Below are 19,585 nucleotides of genomic sequence, written 5' to 3'. Positions count from 1 at the left end.
CCTAATGGGCAACATTTTCATGCGGAGGGTGGTGTGTATATGGAATGAGCTGCCAGAGGAAGTGGTGGAGGCTGGTACAATTGCAACATTTAAAAGGTATTCGGATGAGTATATGAATAGGAAGGGTGTAGAGGGATATGGGCCAAGTACTGGCAAATGGGATTCAATTAGGTTGGGACATCTGGTCGACATGGATGTTGGACCAAATGGTCTGGTTCCATCCTGTACATCTCTAAGACTGAGTGACTTTACTCTTGGAAGTACAATCAGTGTAGGCAAATGGAGCATCTAGTTATTTGCAAACAGCAATGGGATAAACATCCAGTTGATCGATGCTAATATTCTAGTGTTTGGATTGAACGTCAGAATAGAGTCAATGGGCTGAATGGCCTACTTTTGTTTCTATGTCTAATGCTCGTCTTTGGGGTTGGGAAGGGATGGGAATGGCTGATAGACTTGCATGGATCAGTTTGATTTTGGTTGTGTTTGGGATCAATGTTGATCGGGACAAATTAAATGGGAGATTAAAGGGGAATTAAAGGGGAGTACAATTAAAGGGGAGATGGGAGCAAGGTGAGCTGTGTGAACTTCCCTGTTCTTCTCTGAACATCTCCGAATCATAGACACAGAACTTTATTATCATCCTTCAGCCCATTGAGTCTGAGCTGGTCAAAAACAACCACGAGTCTAATCTCTTGAGACATCTGGCTGATTAGACAGATGGGGCCTATTGTCAATAGGATGGTGCATCTGAGAGCACTCTCTCTGCATAAAGTGCGGAAGTGTGTTGGGCCAAATTAATGTACTACAGAGTCACTCAGCACCCAAATCCAGCACTGCAATGTCTCATTAATTCTCGACTGGATAAATAATGGATAATGAGGCATGAAGCAAGGAAGGGGTCTAACAGAAGAAAAACAGAGACCAAACAAGAAACATAAATAAAAAGCCTGAGGAAGGATCACTTGACTCGAAATGTTAACTCGATTTCTCTCCAGAGATGCTGCCAGCCCTGCTGAGCTTTTCCAGCAACTTTTGTTTTTGTTTCTGATTTACAGCATCCACACTGTTGTCCTGAAAGAGAATATACTTGCAGTCCTATGGTGCTTTGATGCTCTCAGGATGTCCCCTGACACCCGGACCCTGTGTTAAGTGCATCTTTACTGTGGTAACACTGAAAATGTTGGGGTTGATGGATAGCAATGTGGCTCACCATGCTCTTGCAGATATTCCACCATGTGTTGCACCACCAGAGGGACCCCATCAATCGTCTGCCCTCGTTGCTGGAGGTCACGGAGAGACACTCCAAACACCTTGCCGGCACTGCAGGCCCTCTTCTGTGTGCCGAGGGGATGAGCCATAATCCTCTTCACGTCCTCCTTCAGCCTGACGGCGGCCTTGTTTTGCTGGAAAGAGCAGAGGAGAGGGGAACAGTCAACAACGGCCACGACAGGCAGCTCCATTAGGGTCAAGGGAGGACACGCAGCACTTTACTGCAGAGCCAGACAATTACAGGGATTAGCAGGTAACTGGAAATAAAATACAATCTCCAAGGCTCAGGGAATTGCAATGGCCTGAAAAGGTTGCTCGATTGCATGAATGAGAGAAATGTTACTCCTGTAGCTACTGGAAACAGCAAGGTAAACATTCACGCCCCCTTTATTGTGACAGGTAGGCGGCACCCATACAGTCACCAACCCAATCCTGGCCTCTGACTTAACCACTGCTTGGCTCCGGCAGTGAGAAACATTAAAAGGAGGCTGAATTGCTGGAACAAACTAAAAGCTAAATTGCAGCACTGCGGGATTCACACTCGAAAGATGAAGTGAAAAGGTAGCCTCAGCTTGCAGAACACAGAAGGCTCAAAGCTCCCTCTGGATATGAAACATTACTGCGCAGCAGCGCTTTAAACTGGAGGGTGTGCATCGACCTCCTTAAAAGGATTTGACAGGCAAAAGAACGGCCGAAGGGCCAAAAACAATGTTCTGAAATTGACCGCAAGGAGGCAGGAGCGAGGTTCTCGACCGTCCAGGATTGGGCGGGAATCTTCAGAGCTCAATGTAAGCATCCCGGAAGAAAAAGTAACTAGTAAAGCATTCGGACAATGACAGAAATTACTGGAGAAACCCCAGCACTCATGTTAACTCTTGTTTTTCTCTCTCTACACATGCTGCCAGATCTGCTGAGTTTCTCCAGCACTTTCAGATGTCAATTATTTTAGCATTTAGACAATGGTGTGCTTTTGGTTTCAGGTGATAAAAATATTGGAGAAGGATTAAAAATGAATTTAAACTGAGCGGGATGGATATGGGGCAGGAGGCTTTATGCTGAAGCCTCCGAGATTGCCCCCAATCAGAGTTGTCAACGCAAAGGTTCAAATGAAAAGCGTCTTTTCTTTTGGGAGATGGGTTACCGCTTTGTAAAAAAAAATGCAAGACTCTGCCAGTTTCAACGACTTGAGATTCAGTCAGCAATTTCTGCTGCCAAACCAGGAAACGCCCACACTCTCCTCCACAACTGGGAGTGAAAATCTGGAATATATTCTCCTCCTCTCCAACGTCTGGGGATGTTGCGGTTGTAATTGCAGCAGTTAGCTGAGGCTGAAACATTTTTGTTAGGTACAGACATTGAGAGATTTGGAGAAAAAGCTGGTGGTAAAATGGGTCAAGGTGCATATCAGCAACACTCTAGTTAAGGAGCAGAACAGTGAAAGGGGCTAAATGGCCTCCTCCTATCTTTTAGTCTTGCTTGTAAAGGTATCACATTATGTTACGAATTCCGTGGAATCCTAGAATCCCTACAGTGTGGAAGCAGACCTTTCAGCCCAGTAAGTCCACAGTAACTCTCTGAAGAGCATCCCATCCATTCGCACACCCCTACCCTGTCACCTTTCATTTCCCATGGCTCACCCACCTAGCTTGCACATCCCTGAACACTATGGGCAATTTAGCATGGCCAATCCACCTAACTTGCACATCTTTGGACCATGGGAGGAAACCCACACAGACACAGGAAGAACATGCAAACTCCGCTCAGGCATTCACTCGAGGATGGAACTGAACCTGAGTCTCTGGCAATGTGACTCCAAAAGCGTGGCGCTGGAAAAGCACAGCAGGTCAGATAGGAGCAGGAGAATTGATGTTTCGGGCATAAGCCCTTCATCAGGATTGAAGGACTTATAGCCAAAATGTTGACTCTCCTGCTCCTCAGATGCTGACCTGCTGTGCTTTTCCATTACAACAGTCTTTGATGCTGATCTCCAACATCTGCAATCCTCACATTTTCCCCAGTGGTGTGAGGCAGCAATGCTAACCACTGAGCACCATGCCATCCCTGGACTTTGATTCAATTTAAGATTGAAATATATAAAATTCTCGACGTGTAAATCAGTGTAGATGTGTTAAAACTTCCTGTGGCTGAAGAATGTCCAGAATAATCTCAGAATTGAAAGACTGACATACTTTTGGGGTACCATGGTCATTAAAAGAATGGGGAATAGACTGGGGAGGTGGAGGGTGCGGGTTGACACAGCAGTCTGTTATTTGTATCTTCTGTGTGTTACTCTTGGCAAAAGATTCACTTGCTGAATGGCCTACAGAACATCTCAATGGCTTGGTTTGAAACTGGGTCACCAGTTCACATTGCGCCACAACAAAGTGAATGCTTACTGTTTTCTTCTTAATTCCCTCTTGCGCCTCTCTACAACATAAGACATTATTACTGAGCCTGCTCCAGCTCCTCACTGGATGTCCAACAGCACTCTGTTTCATACATGGAGGTCAAGAATCGAAACACATCATCTTCAAACCCTACACCCTCCCATATTTTACACATATCAGCATTTCTTCACCGTTATTGGGTGAAAACCTTGGAATTAGCATCAGTGTTGGAAGCTATGTTGGGCGGCACGAGAGCTTAGTGGCTAGCACTGCTGCCTCACAGCGCTAGGGACCCGGGTTTGATTCCACCCTCGGGCAACTGTCTTGGTGGAATTTGCACATTCTACGCATATCTGCGTGGGGTTGCTCTGGTTTTCTCCCACAGTCCAAAGGTGTACAGGTTAGGTGATTTGGCCAAAGCTAAATTGCCTACAGTTTCAGGGATATATAGGTAGGTGCTTTAGTCAGGGGAAATGTAGAGTAATAGGATAGGGGAATGGGTTTAGGTGGGATACTTTTCAGAGGGTTTGTGTGGACTTGTTGGGCCAAATGGCCCCTTTCCATACTGGAGGGATTCTATATAAATTGCAGAGGTACAAAACAACAGGGTAGGTACCTCACAACCTTCACAGGGCATTATGGGGGAAAACACAGACATAGGTGATCATCAGATTTTTATTGAATTAAAATTTCCATCTGCATGGCAGGATTCAAAATCAGGTGCCCTGAACATTACCTTGGGCTCTGGATTAATAGTCCAACAATAATATCACTGGGCTGTCACCCCCCCCCCCCCCCCCCCTTTGAATAGGGCACTATACTAGTTGACACAATGATCCTGTGGTGCATGTCTCTACTGCTCATGCTCACTTCTGTTTTTTTCAGACCGTACATGTGTAAATAGAGCTCAATTTTAACACTTAAAGGAACGTTCTATTTTGCTTAACCCTTTTTAACACTTCACCCTTATACTTTTTTTTCACTTTTAGTTGTTTGTTAGGTATTTATCACTTTATATACGTATATTTGAGAGATTTTGTTTGCTGACCTGCATGTTCTTGTGCATCAACACCCTCAGCCAGAGAAGATTCCTAAGTATATTGTATGAGACCATGTTCTGAAGGGGTTAACATTTGGGGAACATTGGCTCCACCCACTCTACATTCTGTGGGTGGAAACAAGGAATTCCACTGTGGTTTTCTAAGGGACCAGATGTGTCCGTATCAGCTCTCTAAGGTCCTTATAATTCTGTCTGCCCAAATGTGGTGCATTTATTGCTATCCTATAAAAAACCTTATTATTTGAGAATATGACATCATATGATAACCTGCAGAGTGTGTTTTTCTATATTTCAAAAATATACTTTATTTGTAAAAAATAATTTATTTGCATTCACAGGTACGAAAGCAGTTTTTGAGTATCAAGAAAATCAAACATTGGAATTTGACATTCCCTGTAATTGCAAAAACCAAAGGCATTTCTTACTCACGCACATTATCTGCTGTACATACATGAGGCAACGGGAGAGTGTGCGAACTGAGCAGACCCTCATTCTTTTGTAGAAAGACTTAGATGGTGGTCTTTCACCACTCTATCTCTCTACCACTAAACATTAGATAGACCTAAGACAAAGCAAAGACAAAAGAGGACTATGGCAGTGAGCTACCTCAAACAACTTTTACTCAATACCAGACACTGGTTGAGGTTGCAAATACTACAAGTCACTGGGAGGGATCATCTGGGAAAATATTGGGTACCATCTGGTCCTCATATCACAAAAAAGGATGCAGAAATATTAGTGAAAGTGCAAAAATGACAAATGTCATGACATTATAATCTTATTGTTGAATATGTTACAAAGGCTAAGCTGAGTGTAATTGAAGCTAAAAACATTGATACCACTAGATTGAACCTCTACCAGCCGTGTATAGATTACAGGGAGATCTACCCAGACATGTAAATACCCTCATCTGGGAGTGAACAACGTTTACTGAAGATTCATTATGAGAATGCAAATTCAGCATTGACCAACACTAAAATTAAGAACCACAGGTGGGAGGTGAGCTGTTTCCAAAATGCCTTTAATGGAACACGACTTTATTTTACGCAAATATCACCTGGCCATATTAGTTTCTCAGCTAAGAATGGTTTAAAAAACAAGCTGCTTAGAAGAAGACAGATTCCATCTTGAACCATCCCAGAAGAAAAGTCATAGAGTCATAGTCATAGAGATGTACAGCATGGAAAAGGACCCTTTGGTCCAACTCAACTATGCCAACCTGATATCCTAAGTTAACCTACTTCCATTTGCTAGCATTTGGCCCATATTCCTCTAAACACTTCCTATTAATATACCTATTCAGATGCCTTTTAAAAGTTGCAATTGTACCAGCCTCCACCACTTCCTCTGGCAGCTCTCTCCCATCAGAAACAGAGAGGCATCTCATAAAAACCAGTTGCTGTAAAGTAACTGGACAGCTAAAATGGTACACCTGCAGAACCAGAAGCCAGGAATCTTTTCTTTGCTCTGCAAAAAGCAGCTGCTCTAAGAAAACAATGGCTACCCGACTATTAAAGCTGCAGCAACTGAAGTCACGTCGAACTTGGAACATTAACTCTGTTTCTCTCTCGGCAGATGTTGCTAGCTAAGCCTGCTGAGTTTCTGCAGCAGTTTCTGAGTTGAAGTTCTAACATGTTCACTTCAGCAACAAAAACATTCAAGGAATGGGCTCCAACGTTATATGATAGAGATGAGTCATACAGCATGGAAACAGGCCCTTCAGCCCAACTTGTCCATGCTGACCAGGTCTCCTAAACTGAACTAGTCCCATTTGCCTCTACCACTTCCTCTGGCAGCTCATTGTATATATGTACCACTCTCTACGTCAAAACGTTGCCCCTCAGGTCCCTTTTAAATGTTTCACCTCTCACCCTAAACCTATGCCTTCTAGTTTTGGACTTCCCTACCCTGAGGAAAAAACTTGGACCATTCACCTTATCAATGCCCCTCATTATTTTATAAACCTCTACAAGAATTCCCCTCAGCCTCCTAAGTTCCAGGGAAATATGGACCAGCCTATCCTGCCTCTCCTTATAACTCAAACCTTCTAGTCTCGGTAACATCCTTGTAAATGTTGTTTGCACACTTTCCAGTTTAATAACATCCTTCCTATAGCAGGGTGACCAGAATTGAACACTGTGCTCCAAATGTGGCCTTATCAATGACTTATATAGCTGTAACAATGATGTCCCAACTCCTGTACTCAATGATCTGACCGATGAAGGACTTGCTTCTTAAAAGATTTTTTGTATTCTTTACAATTGTTGTAATCTTAGTATCTGTGATTTTTAAAACTAATCTCTTTATCCATAAGGAACCCACACAGTATTAAGTAGCAGAAAAAAAACTTTGATTTGTTTAAAAAAAACTTGACAGCTCATCCACTTTAACTTTAGTCATTACAAATTAAACAATGGGGTGGCCTGAACTATGTTAATCTGCAGCTCACTGATTACATGGGGAGAATGCTTGGTGATCATAACACAAGAAAGCTTAACAAACTTGGAATGTTTTCCCTAGATACAGAAGGCTGAGGGATGATCTGATAGATGTTCAATAGACCAGACACAGAGATGTTTCCCATGTTTTAACAAGTCCATGAAAATAAGATATTCAACTTACAATGAGAAACTGGAGAAGAGGTGAAATTATACAGTGGACTGCCATGTGGAGCAGTCGGACGAACAACAAAGACACATTTAAAGGGGTGCTAGGTAAACTCACAACGTGGATCAGAATAATCAGTTATATTGGTAGATTGAGTCAAAGTGAGAATGAGAAGAGGTTGTGTGGAGGGTAAAATTAAGACGAAATCTGTTGAGCGGACTTGTGCAAATTCATGGAATCATAAAAATGAAACCGCACCAGAGGAGGCCATCCAGCCCACCATGTCTGCGCCTGCTCTTTAAAAGGCGGCATGGTGGCTCAGTGATTAGCACTGCTGCCTTAGAGCACCAGGGTCCCAGGTTCAATTCCAGCCTTGGGCGACTGTCTATGTGGAATTTGCACATTCTCCCCATTTCTGCATGGGTTTCCTCCCACAGTCCAAAGATGTGCAGGTTAGGTGAATTGGCCATGCTAAATTGCCCATAGAGCTAGGTGCATTAGTCAGAGGGAAATGGGTCTGGGTGGATTACTCTTCAGCGGATCACTGTGGATTGGTTGGGCCGAAGGGCCTGTTTTCACACTGTAGGGAATCTAATCTAATCAATTAGTCCCTCTCTGATAAACATTGAATTAGGAGCAGGAGTAGGCTATTCGGCCCACCCAGACTGCTTCACTGAATCATAGCTGATCTGACTGAGGTCTTAACCCCACATTCCCACCCCATCCCACTGATGTGACCCCGCCACACCCATCAACCTTGTTAATCAACAATCTTTCTACTTTGCCCTCAAGCTTATTCAATGACTCGCTGTACTTTATCTCCATAGCGCTGTGCTCTATTCCTTTTCAACTATATATCCAGCAGTATTTTTGCAAGCTCATGGGAATCTGTTCCATTGCTCTTTCAATTGTGTTTTCCAGAATGTCTTCTCACAAAGGACTCTGAGGCAGTGTTCCCAGGGTTTCTTCGAGATTCCATTCATACCAATTGACATCATCAGCATGCCAAAGCATTGCGCCTCGTTTTGGAAGTCACTGCCATGCACAGACCTCTGAGGTCCACATGCAGTGACCCCTACCCCTCCCAAACTCATGTACAAAGCGAATCAGGAAGCACAGTGTGATGAAGCTTTGGAACTCTCTTCCTAAAAAAGTGCTGGAAATGGAACCCTTGAATATTCTTAAGGCAGAGGTAGTTAGACTATTGTACACAAGAGGTTGAAGGGTTATCAAGAGTAGGTGAGAATATGAATTTGACTTTACAATCAGATCAGCCAAGATCTTAATGAATAGCAGAACAGGCTCAAGGGGCTGAATGGCCTATTCAACCTTCAAAACCATTTGTATGTTCGTACTTATGATTCCCAATGAGCTGTAAGGTTGTTAACTTCCAAAGATTGTCCAGGAGTCAGAGACTCATCGAGTGCAGAAGAGGCCCTTCAGTCCATCTGTACTGACAAAGATTCACTCAATCCATGCTAATCCCACTTTCCAGCACTAGGCCAGAATTGCACACAATATCCCAGTTGTGGCCTAACCAAAGACTGTTCCAAGTCCAACATATCCTCTCTACTCTTATAATGTATGCTGCAAATGATAAAGGCAAGCCCTTGTATGCCTTTTTAACTACCCTATTAACGTGCCCTGCCACTTCCAGGAATCTGTGGGCAAGCACTCCAAGATCTCTGTGTTTCTTTGAGCTTCCTAGTGTCCAGCCATTCATTGCGTACTCTCCTTAATTCTTCTAAAATGCATCACCTCACATTTATCAGCGTTAATTCCCAACTGCCACTAATCTATCCATCTGACCAAACTGTCTGTATCCTTCTGTAACCTGAGACCTTCTTCCTCACTGTCAACCACTTGGCCAACCTTTCTGTCATTCCTGTAGTTAATGTAATGAGGTCAGCCAGGTGCAACTCACAGAGTATGAGTTCCCTGATTGGGGCTGTTAACCTGCTTCAATCAGGGAAGCCTGGCTGACATATGTAAAGAGGATTGTCAAGGATGGCTCGGTTGCTGGGTTGCCAGGGGTGTCTGTGTATATGCACAGTTTCATTGTTTGGTTCATCACTCTATCTGTATGTAATTGTGTTTACTGTTTCCTGTATGATACAGTGTGGGATTCGAGGTTCGTCCTCATTTCCTTGTGAAGTGGTTGTACGGTGGAGTTTGGGGTCTGGCTTTGCCACCCCTTTCCCCTGTTAATTGCTGTTTCTTGTATACGACTGTTCATGTTACAAACTGTTCGTTTGTAATTTGTACTGGTTAATAAAATTATAAGGAGTGATTGACAAAAAGAAGGGGGAGTAGCAGGGGTTCTCTTCACTTTAGGAGCCGGCTCTGAGCTAGCTGGGTGAGTGTATTATACACGTGTAAATAAAGGGTGACCTGGTGATGAAATACCAGCTTTGTAGAGTAATTTCAATTCACAAACTTACTTATCATCCCCCCATATTCTTATCTACATTGTTTATGTATATCAAAATAATAAGAGACCCAAAACTGTGGCATGCCACTAGCCTCTCGTCACACAAACAGCCTCCTACCACCACCCTCTATCTCCTACCAATTTTGGATTCAACTTGTCACATTATCCTGGATCCCATGTACTTTTACTTTGTTTATTAGTCTCCCATTTGGGACTATGTTGAAGGCCTAACTGCAATCCCTATAACCGCATCAACTATCTCCAAGATACACTGCAGGAGTTTGTCAAAGACCCTCAGACAGCACCTCCCAAACCCACGTCCACTTCCATCTGGAAGGACAAGGGTAGCAGACGTATGGGAACACCATCACCTCCAAGCCACTCACCATCCCGACTTGGAAATATATCACCGTTCCTTCACTGGGTCAAATTCCTGGAATTCCCTCCTTAATGGTATTGTGAGTCAACACTCAGCAGGTGGGCTGTAGCGGTTCAAGAAGGCAGCTCATCACCACCTTCTCAAGGACAATTAGGGACAGGCAATAAATACTGGGCCAGCCAGCAACACCCACATCCCATAAATGAATATTTTTTAAATTGCGGAATCCTCATCTCCACACTCGGTCACCTCCATAACAAATTTCACCAGGCATGACCTGCCTCTGACAAAGCCCTGTTGATTAACCCTGATCAAACCCTACCTCTCTGGATGGAGATTTATTTTCTCCTTCAGAAGTTCTGCATCTCCAGGGGATGAAAATTAACCTCCAATACACTGCAACGAGCCACAGATTCACTGGGGCATGACATATAATTCTGTGTTACTGGTTTTAAAAAGAGAATGAGAAAGGGAACACGGCTGGCGGACCCTAGTGGGGCTGTATATTGGAGGTTCTGTGATGAAAACCTCCTGGAATGTGTCCGACAAGAGTCAGTAAGACGTGAGCACCAGTAAATGTGTGGGCAGCGGTGCATTGATCTCATCCTGTTGTCAGCCGCTCCTAGAAACTGGGTCTCCAATTGTAGCAATGGCACTCCAACCCCAAGCTTCATACAGTTGGAATCTCTCGGTAAGAGCAGCTGAGCTGATGGGACTCAAAACCCTGGGCAGAACCAGTCATCTGGCATACAGGGGATATAAGCTTGAGAAATTGGAGCTGCTTTAGGCCATTCAGCCCTTCAAGAATGCATCACCATTCAAAAATGTCACTACTGGTCTTCTACCTCATACCTTCCTGCACTATCCCTATATTCTGTAATTCTCTTAGTTCCAAAAGAAGATCTATTGATGTTGTCCATGAATATTCTCAATGCCTGAGCACCCACAACTCCTTGGGCTTGACATTGCAAAAGTTCCATGACCATTTCAGGCAAAAGATTTCTCCTCATCACTGTCCTAAGTAGTCCAGGCTCTACTTTGAGACTGTGGCCCTGGTCAGGATTCTCCCTTTAGGATTTTGGTGCAAGAGCCTAAGTGAAGCAAGTGCCTTTCAGGCATTTAGGTGACCAACACAGGATTGAGGACCCAATAGTGCCCACCCCCTCTAGAGCTGTTACACAATCAGAGGCTGGTGGGAATGGGAAAAGCTGGTCTCAATGCACCCGCCAGAGACCAGGATCATTTTGGGATCCCAGGCTACAGGCATCTGAAGGCTGGATGGGAACATGGGCACAGAGGTCACACACAGGTGTGGGTAGATTCAGAAGGAGGAGTCTATCAATAGCCTCCCTCCAATCCCACATCCCTCAATTGGTGACAGACTGGGGGGTTAGTTGGTGGGATTGCTGGACAACCCAGAACTATAGATAACCTTCCTAAAGGTGTGGGAAATCAGAACACTTCCCACTGAATCCCTGAGTGACTAATAAATTGTAGGGTCTCAGGGACAATGGGTGTCAATTGGTTTGATCATCATTGGGTTTAACTGACATCCAGTTGGTAGAGGCTGGGAATCCCACACAAAGGCAGTTACCAAACAGGGTGGGATTGGAGGAAAGTTCTCCCATTACCAAGAGACCAAAACCCTCCCACAGGGTTAAGACCATAAGACGCAGGTTCAGAAGTAGGCCATTCAGTTCATTAAATGAGATCACGGATCTAATAATCCTCAAGCCTACTTTCCTGCCTTTTCCCAATAACCCTTGATTCCTGAATTGGTGTCTTTAAGCCCTGAATATATTTAATGACCAGACTCTGCAGTAAAGAATTCCACGAATTCACCACTCTCTTAGAGAAGAAATTCCTCCTCATCTCTGTCTTAAATGTGCGACCCTTGTTCTGAAATGATGCCCTCTGGTCCTGGGCTCTCCCACATGGGGAAACAACCTTTCGACATTTACACTGTTAAATCCCTCTAAGAATCTTCAATAAGGCCGCCTCTCATTCTTCTATATTTTAATCAGTATTAGGCGCAACCTACTCAAACTATTTTGGGAGGTGATGGCCAGTGATATAATTGCTTGATTGTTAAACCAGAGGACCCAACTTCAAATCCCGCCATGGCAGATTCCAATAAAAATCTGGAATTAAAAGTTTAATGATGCCCATGAATCCATTGTCAATTGTCAAAATAAACCCATCTGGTTCATTAATATCCTTTAAGGAAGGAAACTGCTATCCTTACCTGGTCTGGCCAACATGTAAGTCCAGACCCACAGCAATGTGGTTGACTCTTTACTGACCTTAGAACAATAAATCCAGCCAGTGACTCCCTCACTTTGTAAATTTATATTAAGAAAAACTCTCATCATAAGGCAGTGACTGAAAGCCTGGCTGTGTTGGCTGAACTAGGCATGTCTCCTGCTAAAAGCGACTGCATTAACATTGAGCATATCCCATTCCAGATTCCCCAGCCAGGGGCAAACCTTCCCTCAGCATTTACCCTGTCATCAGAATGCTTTTCCCTCAGTCAGGGAAAGGACTGACTCCAGGCCACAACTCTGTGAGAACTGAGTGCACAGTGGATCGAATAAGATATTTTAAAACAAATATTCAATTTCGTAGCCAAGGCCCTGGCATCTGGTTTCGATTTGAAATGGACTTATGTCCGAAACATTGATTCTCCTGTTCCATTGATGCTGCCTGACCTGCTGCGCTTTTCCAGCAACACATTTTTAAGCTCTAATCTCCAGCATCTGCAGTCCTCACTTTCTCCTTCCTGAACAAGGAGTTGACCTCGACCAAGTGTTGCAGACTGGCACATGCCAAGGTCAAGGACTATGTGCTGAGGGTCACACTAAAGCTTGGGGCAGCTGCCGCTGAGGTGCAGTGGGGCAAGCCCACCGTCTAAGGTCTTTCTGCCAAAGTTAAATGGGGGTCTATATACCCTCCTGGTGCCTCAAATGTACGTAAATTTAATCTTGTACAAATAAGAAATGCAGTTGGTTTGTTGCCTGGATAAATTCAAACTCCAATGTTTTTCTTCATATGATACTGTACAGAACCAAACTGCTTCAGTGACTATGTATGTATATATAAAGGTATTTTTGCGAATAACGTATAATTTTGAAATACGAAGCTGCAGCAGGCTATTGGGATTGAGGGAGTAGTCTTCTCTCTGTCTTGGTTGCCCTTTCTGTCCTTTGAGCAGTTTCATAATGGACGGTCACTGTTGCCATTGTGGAAGTGTGAGGCCTGTGAGCAGGGAGAGCCTCAAAGCCTGCCTGGAGTCAAACTTACAAATGGCACATTCAACACTTTTGGTATGCTTCACGTGCTCCACCACAACCAGTACCTCCATCTCCCAGCACTTTTGTCCCTCTGGAAGGCACTCCCTTGGTGTGCCACTTGAATGTGTCCTCCCCTCCCCTATGGACCCATTTCCTTCATGGGTTATGGTAGTGTCCTCTCACTGGCACAGGATACACACCTGCCTTAGCTGCCTTTCCCAGATCAGTCTTCAAAAATCCTGCTCCCTCCCCCAATCTCTGATCAACTGCAGCACTCTTTAAAATTCACAAGCTTCCTGAAACAGAGGGAATTGTGCCTAGAAAATTGCTTAGAAATGTGGTCAGACTACAACTTTTTCACTGAACTCACCTTGGCTGTGGAGCATTCCCAGAGTTTTAACCTCTCTGCATTTGCAGCAAAACATCAACAGCACTAAGAAGCCATCAGGAACGGGGCTAAGCTGAGACCCTTTCTGGACCTCATTTGCTTGGTATTAACAGGCAATATCTATCATTGTAAAGCCTGCCCAATGCTGCCCATTATTTTAAAAATGGCTGTGTTCTTTCATTCCCTGGAGTTCTATTCTGGCATTCAATGAGGGCCTGGCTGCCTGATCTATAGCTCAAATACGTGTTCCTTACCCAATAAAAATAATTCAGTTTTGTTTTTGGAAACATCAATTTAGCCAGCAGCCTAGATACTTTAGGTTGAGAAAATATATTTATTTTTTGTAAAAAAAAGTATATCCTCTCTGATGCTGCATTAAGAACACAGTCTCCTGTTGAGTTTGTTATCCCTTTGACCCCTTGTCAACAAACCAGTCATATGTCAGGTTAGGCTGTGACTGGGAGTGAGCTACTCAGGATGGTACAGCATTACTCCCAAACCTAACCCCACTCTCACCTAAAGTTCATAAGGTGCCGACACTCACAGATGAAGATCTACTTTGATGGTTAGAGGGAGAAAGAAAATGATCTTAGTTCAATTGATGGGATTGATTAAATCAGTCAGGAACTGAGTCTTGGAACTGAGTCAGGAACTCATATCATAAATTACAGCAAGTCCCATCCACCCATCAATCCATACTGACGGACACATTCCTGAAGAAGGGTTATACCTGAAACGTTGACTTCTCCACCTCCTGATGCTGCCTGACTTGCTGTGCTCTTCAGTCTCCAGCTTTTCTACTTTGGATTCCAGGATCTGAGTTTTTTCATCTACAGACCCAAAGGGGCTGCTGGCTCAGCTACGCCTCAATTCTAAAGTCCTCATTCCTGCTTTCAAACCCTTCCAGGTCCACATTACCTACCTGAAAAACTAACTTCACCCTAAATTCCTCAGATGTCTGTGTTCCTTTAGTTCTATTCCTTTTGAGTATGCCTGATTTTGATTGCTACACGACTGGCAGCAGTGCCATTAGACACCAAGACCCCTAACTCTGGAAAATAAAGTTAAAAATCACACAACACCAGGTTATAGTCCAACAGGTTTGTTTGGAAGCACTAGCTTTCAGAGCACTGCTCCTTCATCAGGTAACTGGTCGTTACCTGCCGAAGGAGCACATTCTGAAAGCTAGTACTTCCAAGTAAACCTGTTGGACTACAACCTGGTGTTGAAAAGTGTGGTGCTGGAAAAGCACAGCCGGTCAGGCAGCATCCGAGGAGCAGGAGATTCGATGTTTCGGGTATGAGCTCTTCATCAGGAAGATGATGAAGAGCTTATTCTTGAATCATCGACTCTCCTGCTCCTCGGATGCTGCCTGACCGGCTGTGCTTTTCCAGCACCACCCTTTTTGACTCTGATCTTCAGCATCTGCAGTCCTCACTTTCTCCTATAACCTGGTGTTGTGGAATTTTTAACTTTGTCCAACCCTGTCCAACACTGGCACCTCCACATCTGGAAAATAAACCCTCCACTGACCTCCCTCTCCTCCTTAATATTTTACACTTAACAAAATTTGCCTCTCCAAAGCTTCTGGTAGTTTGCCCTAATATCTGAGACTTGGTCTGAAACTTTGTAGAGTAATCCCTCCTCTATGGACTCATTTAGAGCATTCTAAAAGCACTACGTAACTTGTTCTTTTAGCTCAAACACAAACAAAACAGAAGTTGCTGGAACAACTCAGTAGGTCTGGCAACATGTGTGCAGAGAAATCAGAGTTAACGTTTCCGGTCGAGAACTTATTCTTTTAACTTTAGAGATACATTATTTCATGGAGGCTATTAAGTCCACTTGGTTTCTGTGCTATCCTTGCCGCAGACACTCTTTGAGGTGCTGGCAACAGTTGATAAAGATCCACAGATTTATCCAGGAGTGGCTGATTGTGCAGCCGGCGGGATTAAAGCACACAGGGGTGGGGAACTGATTAGCCGACCCCCAGTTCTGACACAGCATCAGGGGTCGAGAAGACAATGGGCCGCCTGTACTCACGCAGACAGTGATCGCTCCTGCTCCCATTTCCCAGGAAACGTATCCAAGGATGACTCGCTGAGCTGCAGCCGGAGAGCACTCATTCAGCGGGGGTTGGGTGAGGAAGGAGCAGCACTCAAGAGAAGCCCCCAGTCCAGCTCAGAGTTGCAACGATAGTCCTGTGCCACACTTTGAGACAGATGAACTGCCCAGGGGAAGAGCCGCTTGAAATCCCTTCTCTTTTCTTCTCTTGATGCGCTGCTGATGGCAGGAGTCTGTATCCAAACACACGCACACACACAGTTAAGATTCCTGCCCCGAGTGAGAAATCTGATCTGCAGTTATTCTGTTGGCAAGTTGCCCTGACTCCGGGTACACGTGATCAGGCCAGCCTCTCTGTTCACAAAAAAATCTCTGAAAACTGTTCAGACCACCCACCCTGTCAACCCCTCCACCCCCACCCCCCACCCCCAGGGTTGGACTGACACTCTTCACTGGCCAACGCCAGCGTTCAGTCAGAGATACTCCTGCAGCCTCTCAGGATCGGAGCAGTAGGCTATTCGACCCCTCGAGCCTGTTCTGCCCCGCTCAACTAATTTGTGGCTGATTTCTCAGACGAGGAAATACAGCCAATAGAAGCCGTGAGTCACAGTCTTCTGACTCGTCTTGTATCCTTCAAAATTGCCCAGAGCTGAAATGGATTAGCCATTCATATTTGGACTAGTCGTTCAGTTATGTTACTGCATTCCCCCACTATCAACATCCTGGGGTTACCATTAGCCACAAACTCAGCCAGACTCCCCACATAAACACAATGGCTACAAGTGGAGGTCAGAGGCTAGGAATACTGTAGCAAGTAACTCATCTCCTGACTTCCCACCATCTACAAGGTACAAGTTATAGAGTCATAGAGATGTACAGCATGCAAACAGACCCTTCAGGCCAACTTGTCCATGCCGACTAGATATCCAAACCCCTCTAAGTCCCACCTGCCAGCACCTGGCTCCAAACCCTTCCTATTCATATACCCATCCAGATACCTTTTAAATGTTGCAATTGTACCAGCCTCCACCATGTCATCTAGCAGCTCATTCCATACATGTACCATCCTAAATGTGAAAAAGTTGCCCCTTAGGTCTCTTTTATATCTTTCCCCTCTCATCCTAAAAATATGCCCTCTAGTTCTGGACTCCCCTACCCTAGGGAAAAGACCTTGTCTATTTACCTATCCATATCCCTCCTGATTTTATAAACCTCTATAAGGTCATCCCTCAGCCTCTGACGCTCCAGGGAAAACAGCTCCAGCTTGTTCAACCTTTCCCTATTGCTCAAATCCTCCAACCCTGGCAACATCCATGTGGGTGATGGAATACTCCCCAGTTGCCTGGATGAGTGCAACTCCAATAATACTCAAGAAGCTTGACACCATCCAGGACAAAGCAGACAGGTAGGAGGCTGGAAGAACACAACAAGCCAGGCAGCATCAGGAGGCAGAGAACTCGATGTTTCAGTTGTAACCCTTCTTCAGGACTGGGGTGGGTGTAGGGGGAGCTGCAGATAAAGGGGCCACCCGCTGATGCTTCCTGGCTTGTTGTGTTCTTCCAGCCTCCTGCCTGTCTACTTTGGATTCCAGCAACTGCTGTCTTTTTTTGTCTCTAACCATCCAGGACAAAGCAGCCCACAAACATCCACTAACTCCACCACTGACACTCAGTAGCAGCAGTGTGTATTATCAACAAGATACACTGCAGAAATTCACCAAAGATCCAGGAACAAGAGGATGGCCAGAGTGAGGGTAGGGTTGATCAGAGATATTGGAGGGAACTTATGCCTGGAGTCAGAGGAGGTAGGGAGATTCTTAATGAATACTTTGCTTCAGTATTCACTACTGAGAGGAACCTTGACATTTCTGAGGACAGCATGAAACACACTGATATGCTAGATTAGATTAGATTAGATTCCCTATAGTGTGGAAACAGGTCCTTCAGCCCAACAAGTCCACACCGACCCTCTGAAGAGTAACCCACCCAGACCCATTTCCCTCTGACTGATGTACCTAACACTATGGGCAATTTAGCATGGCCAATTGACCTGACCTGCACATCTAGGTGATTGTGGGAGGAAACCGGAGTACCCGGAGGAAACCAATGCAGAACGGGGAGAATGTGTAAACTCCACACAGACAGTTGCCCGAGGCTGGAATCAAACCTGGGACCCTGGTGCTGTGACGCAGCAGTGCTAACCACTGAGCCACTGTGCCACCCACGAACAGGTTGATGTTAAGAATGAGGATGTTCTGAAATTGTGAAAAAAAACATAAGAATAGATAAACACTCTGGGCCAAATGGGATATCCCCTTGGTTACTACAGGAAGCGAAAGAAGAGATTGCTGCACCTTTGGCGATGATCTTTGCGTCCTCACTATCCACTGGAGTAGTGCCAGATGGTGGAGGTTAGCAAATGTTATTCCCTTGTTCAAGAAAGAGAATAGGGATAATCCTGGGAATTACAGACCAGTCAGTCTCACGTCAGTGGTGAGTATAGTATTGGAGAGGATTCTGAGAGACAAGATTTATGATTACTTGGAAAATGATAGTTTGATTAGAGATAGCAATGCTTTGTGAGAGGCAGGTCATACCTCATAAACCTTATTGAATTCTTTGAGGAAGTGACAAAACACATTGATAAAGGTAGAGCAGCGGATGGTTGTACATGGATTTTAGCAAGGCATTTGATAAGGTTCCTTGTGGTAGGCTTGTTCAGAAAGTTGGGAGGCATGGGATATAGGGAAGCCTGGCTGTCTGGATACAGAATTGGCTGGGTATTGGTAGATGGAAAATATTCAGCCAAAAGCTTGGTGACCAGTGATGTTCTGCAGGGATCAGTTCTGGGACCCCTGTACTTTGCAATTTTTATAAATGACTTGGATGAGGAAATGGAAGGGGCCTGTCCTCGGATGCTGCCTGAATTGCTGTGCTCTTCCAGCACCACTGATCCAGAATGAGGAAATGGAAGGGTGGGTGAGTAAGTTTGCCGATGACATGAAAGTTGGTGGAGTGTTGGATAGTGTGAAGGGCGGTTGTAGGTTGCAACGGGACATTGACAGGATGCAGAGCTGGGCTGATAAGTGGCAGATGGATTTCAACCTGGAAGTGATTCACTTTGGAAGGTGGAATTTGGATGCAGAATATAGGGTTAAAGGCAGGATTCTTAGCAGTGTGGAGGAAGAGAGGGATCTTGATGTCCATGTCCATAGATCCCTCAAAGTTGCCATCCAAGTTGATAGGGTTGTCAAGGTGTATGGTGTTGTAGCTTTCATTAGGAGGGGGACTTAGTTTAAGAGCCCTGAGATTATGCTGCAGCTCAGGGTGGCATGGTGGCTCAGTGGTTAGCACTGCTGCCTCACAGCGCCAGGGACCTGGGTTTGATTCCACCCTCGGGCGACTGTCTGTTTGGAGTTTGCACATTCTCACCATGTTTGCGTGGGTTTCAGTCAGGTGCTCCGTTTCCTCCCACAGTTCAAAGATGGGCAAGTTAAGTAGTGTTCAGGGATGTGTTGGCTAGGTGGGTTAGCCATGGAGAAAATTACTAGTTAGGGGGATGGGTCTGGGTGAGATGCAATTCAGTGTGAACCTGTGGGCCTAATGGCCTGCTTCCACACTATTCTCTGATTGATTCTATAGAGTTGAAACTTTATTGCTGGAACAGCACAGCAGGTCAGGCAGCATCCAGGGAACAGGAGATTCGAC

General features: G+C 44.8%; 1 protein-coding gene across 3 annotated transcripts in view; it reads right to left on the bottom strand.

The window, feature by feature from the left end:
* fam13a (family with sequence similarity 13 member A) overlaps positions 1-16,018 on the bottom strand; it is a 223,677-nt gene extending 207,659 nt beyond the window's left edge. Inside the window, exons 1-2 of one of the 3 annotated variants that reach the window (XM_043674376.2) lie at positions 15,858-16,018; positions 1,214-1,406 (exon numbers count right to left, since the gene is read on the bottom strand). In XM_043674376.2, coding sequence (XP_043530311.2) covers positions 1,214-1,406; positions 15,858-15,884 — 220 coding nt within the window. In that variant the 5' untranslated portion in view covers positions 15,885-16,018. Of the gene's footprint in view, positions 1-1,213; positions 1,485-15,857 lie in introns of those variants that run through there. The other 2 variants (XM_043674377.2, XM_043674375.2) reach the window with 2 other exon arrangements.
* Positions 16,019-19,585: the final 3,567 nt, after the last annotated feature.

The sequence above is a fragment of the Chiloscyllium plagiosum genome, unplaced genomic scaffold, assembly GCF_037043375.1.
Source record: "Chiloscyllium plagiosum isolate Xiang-an unplaced genomic scaffold, Cpla_swu_hap1 HiC_scaffold_36, whole genome shotgun sequence".
NCBI classification, from domain to species: domain Eukaryota; kingdom Metazoa; phylum Chordata; class Chondrichthyes; order Orectolobiformes; family Hemiscylliidae; genus Chiloscyllium; species Chiloscyllium plagiosum.
The sequence above is the reverse complement of the archived record's forward strand: the minus strand, read 5'-3'. Positions and strand labels throughout refer to the sequence as shown.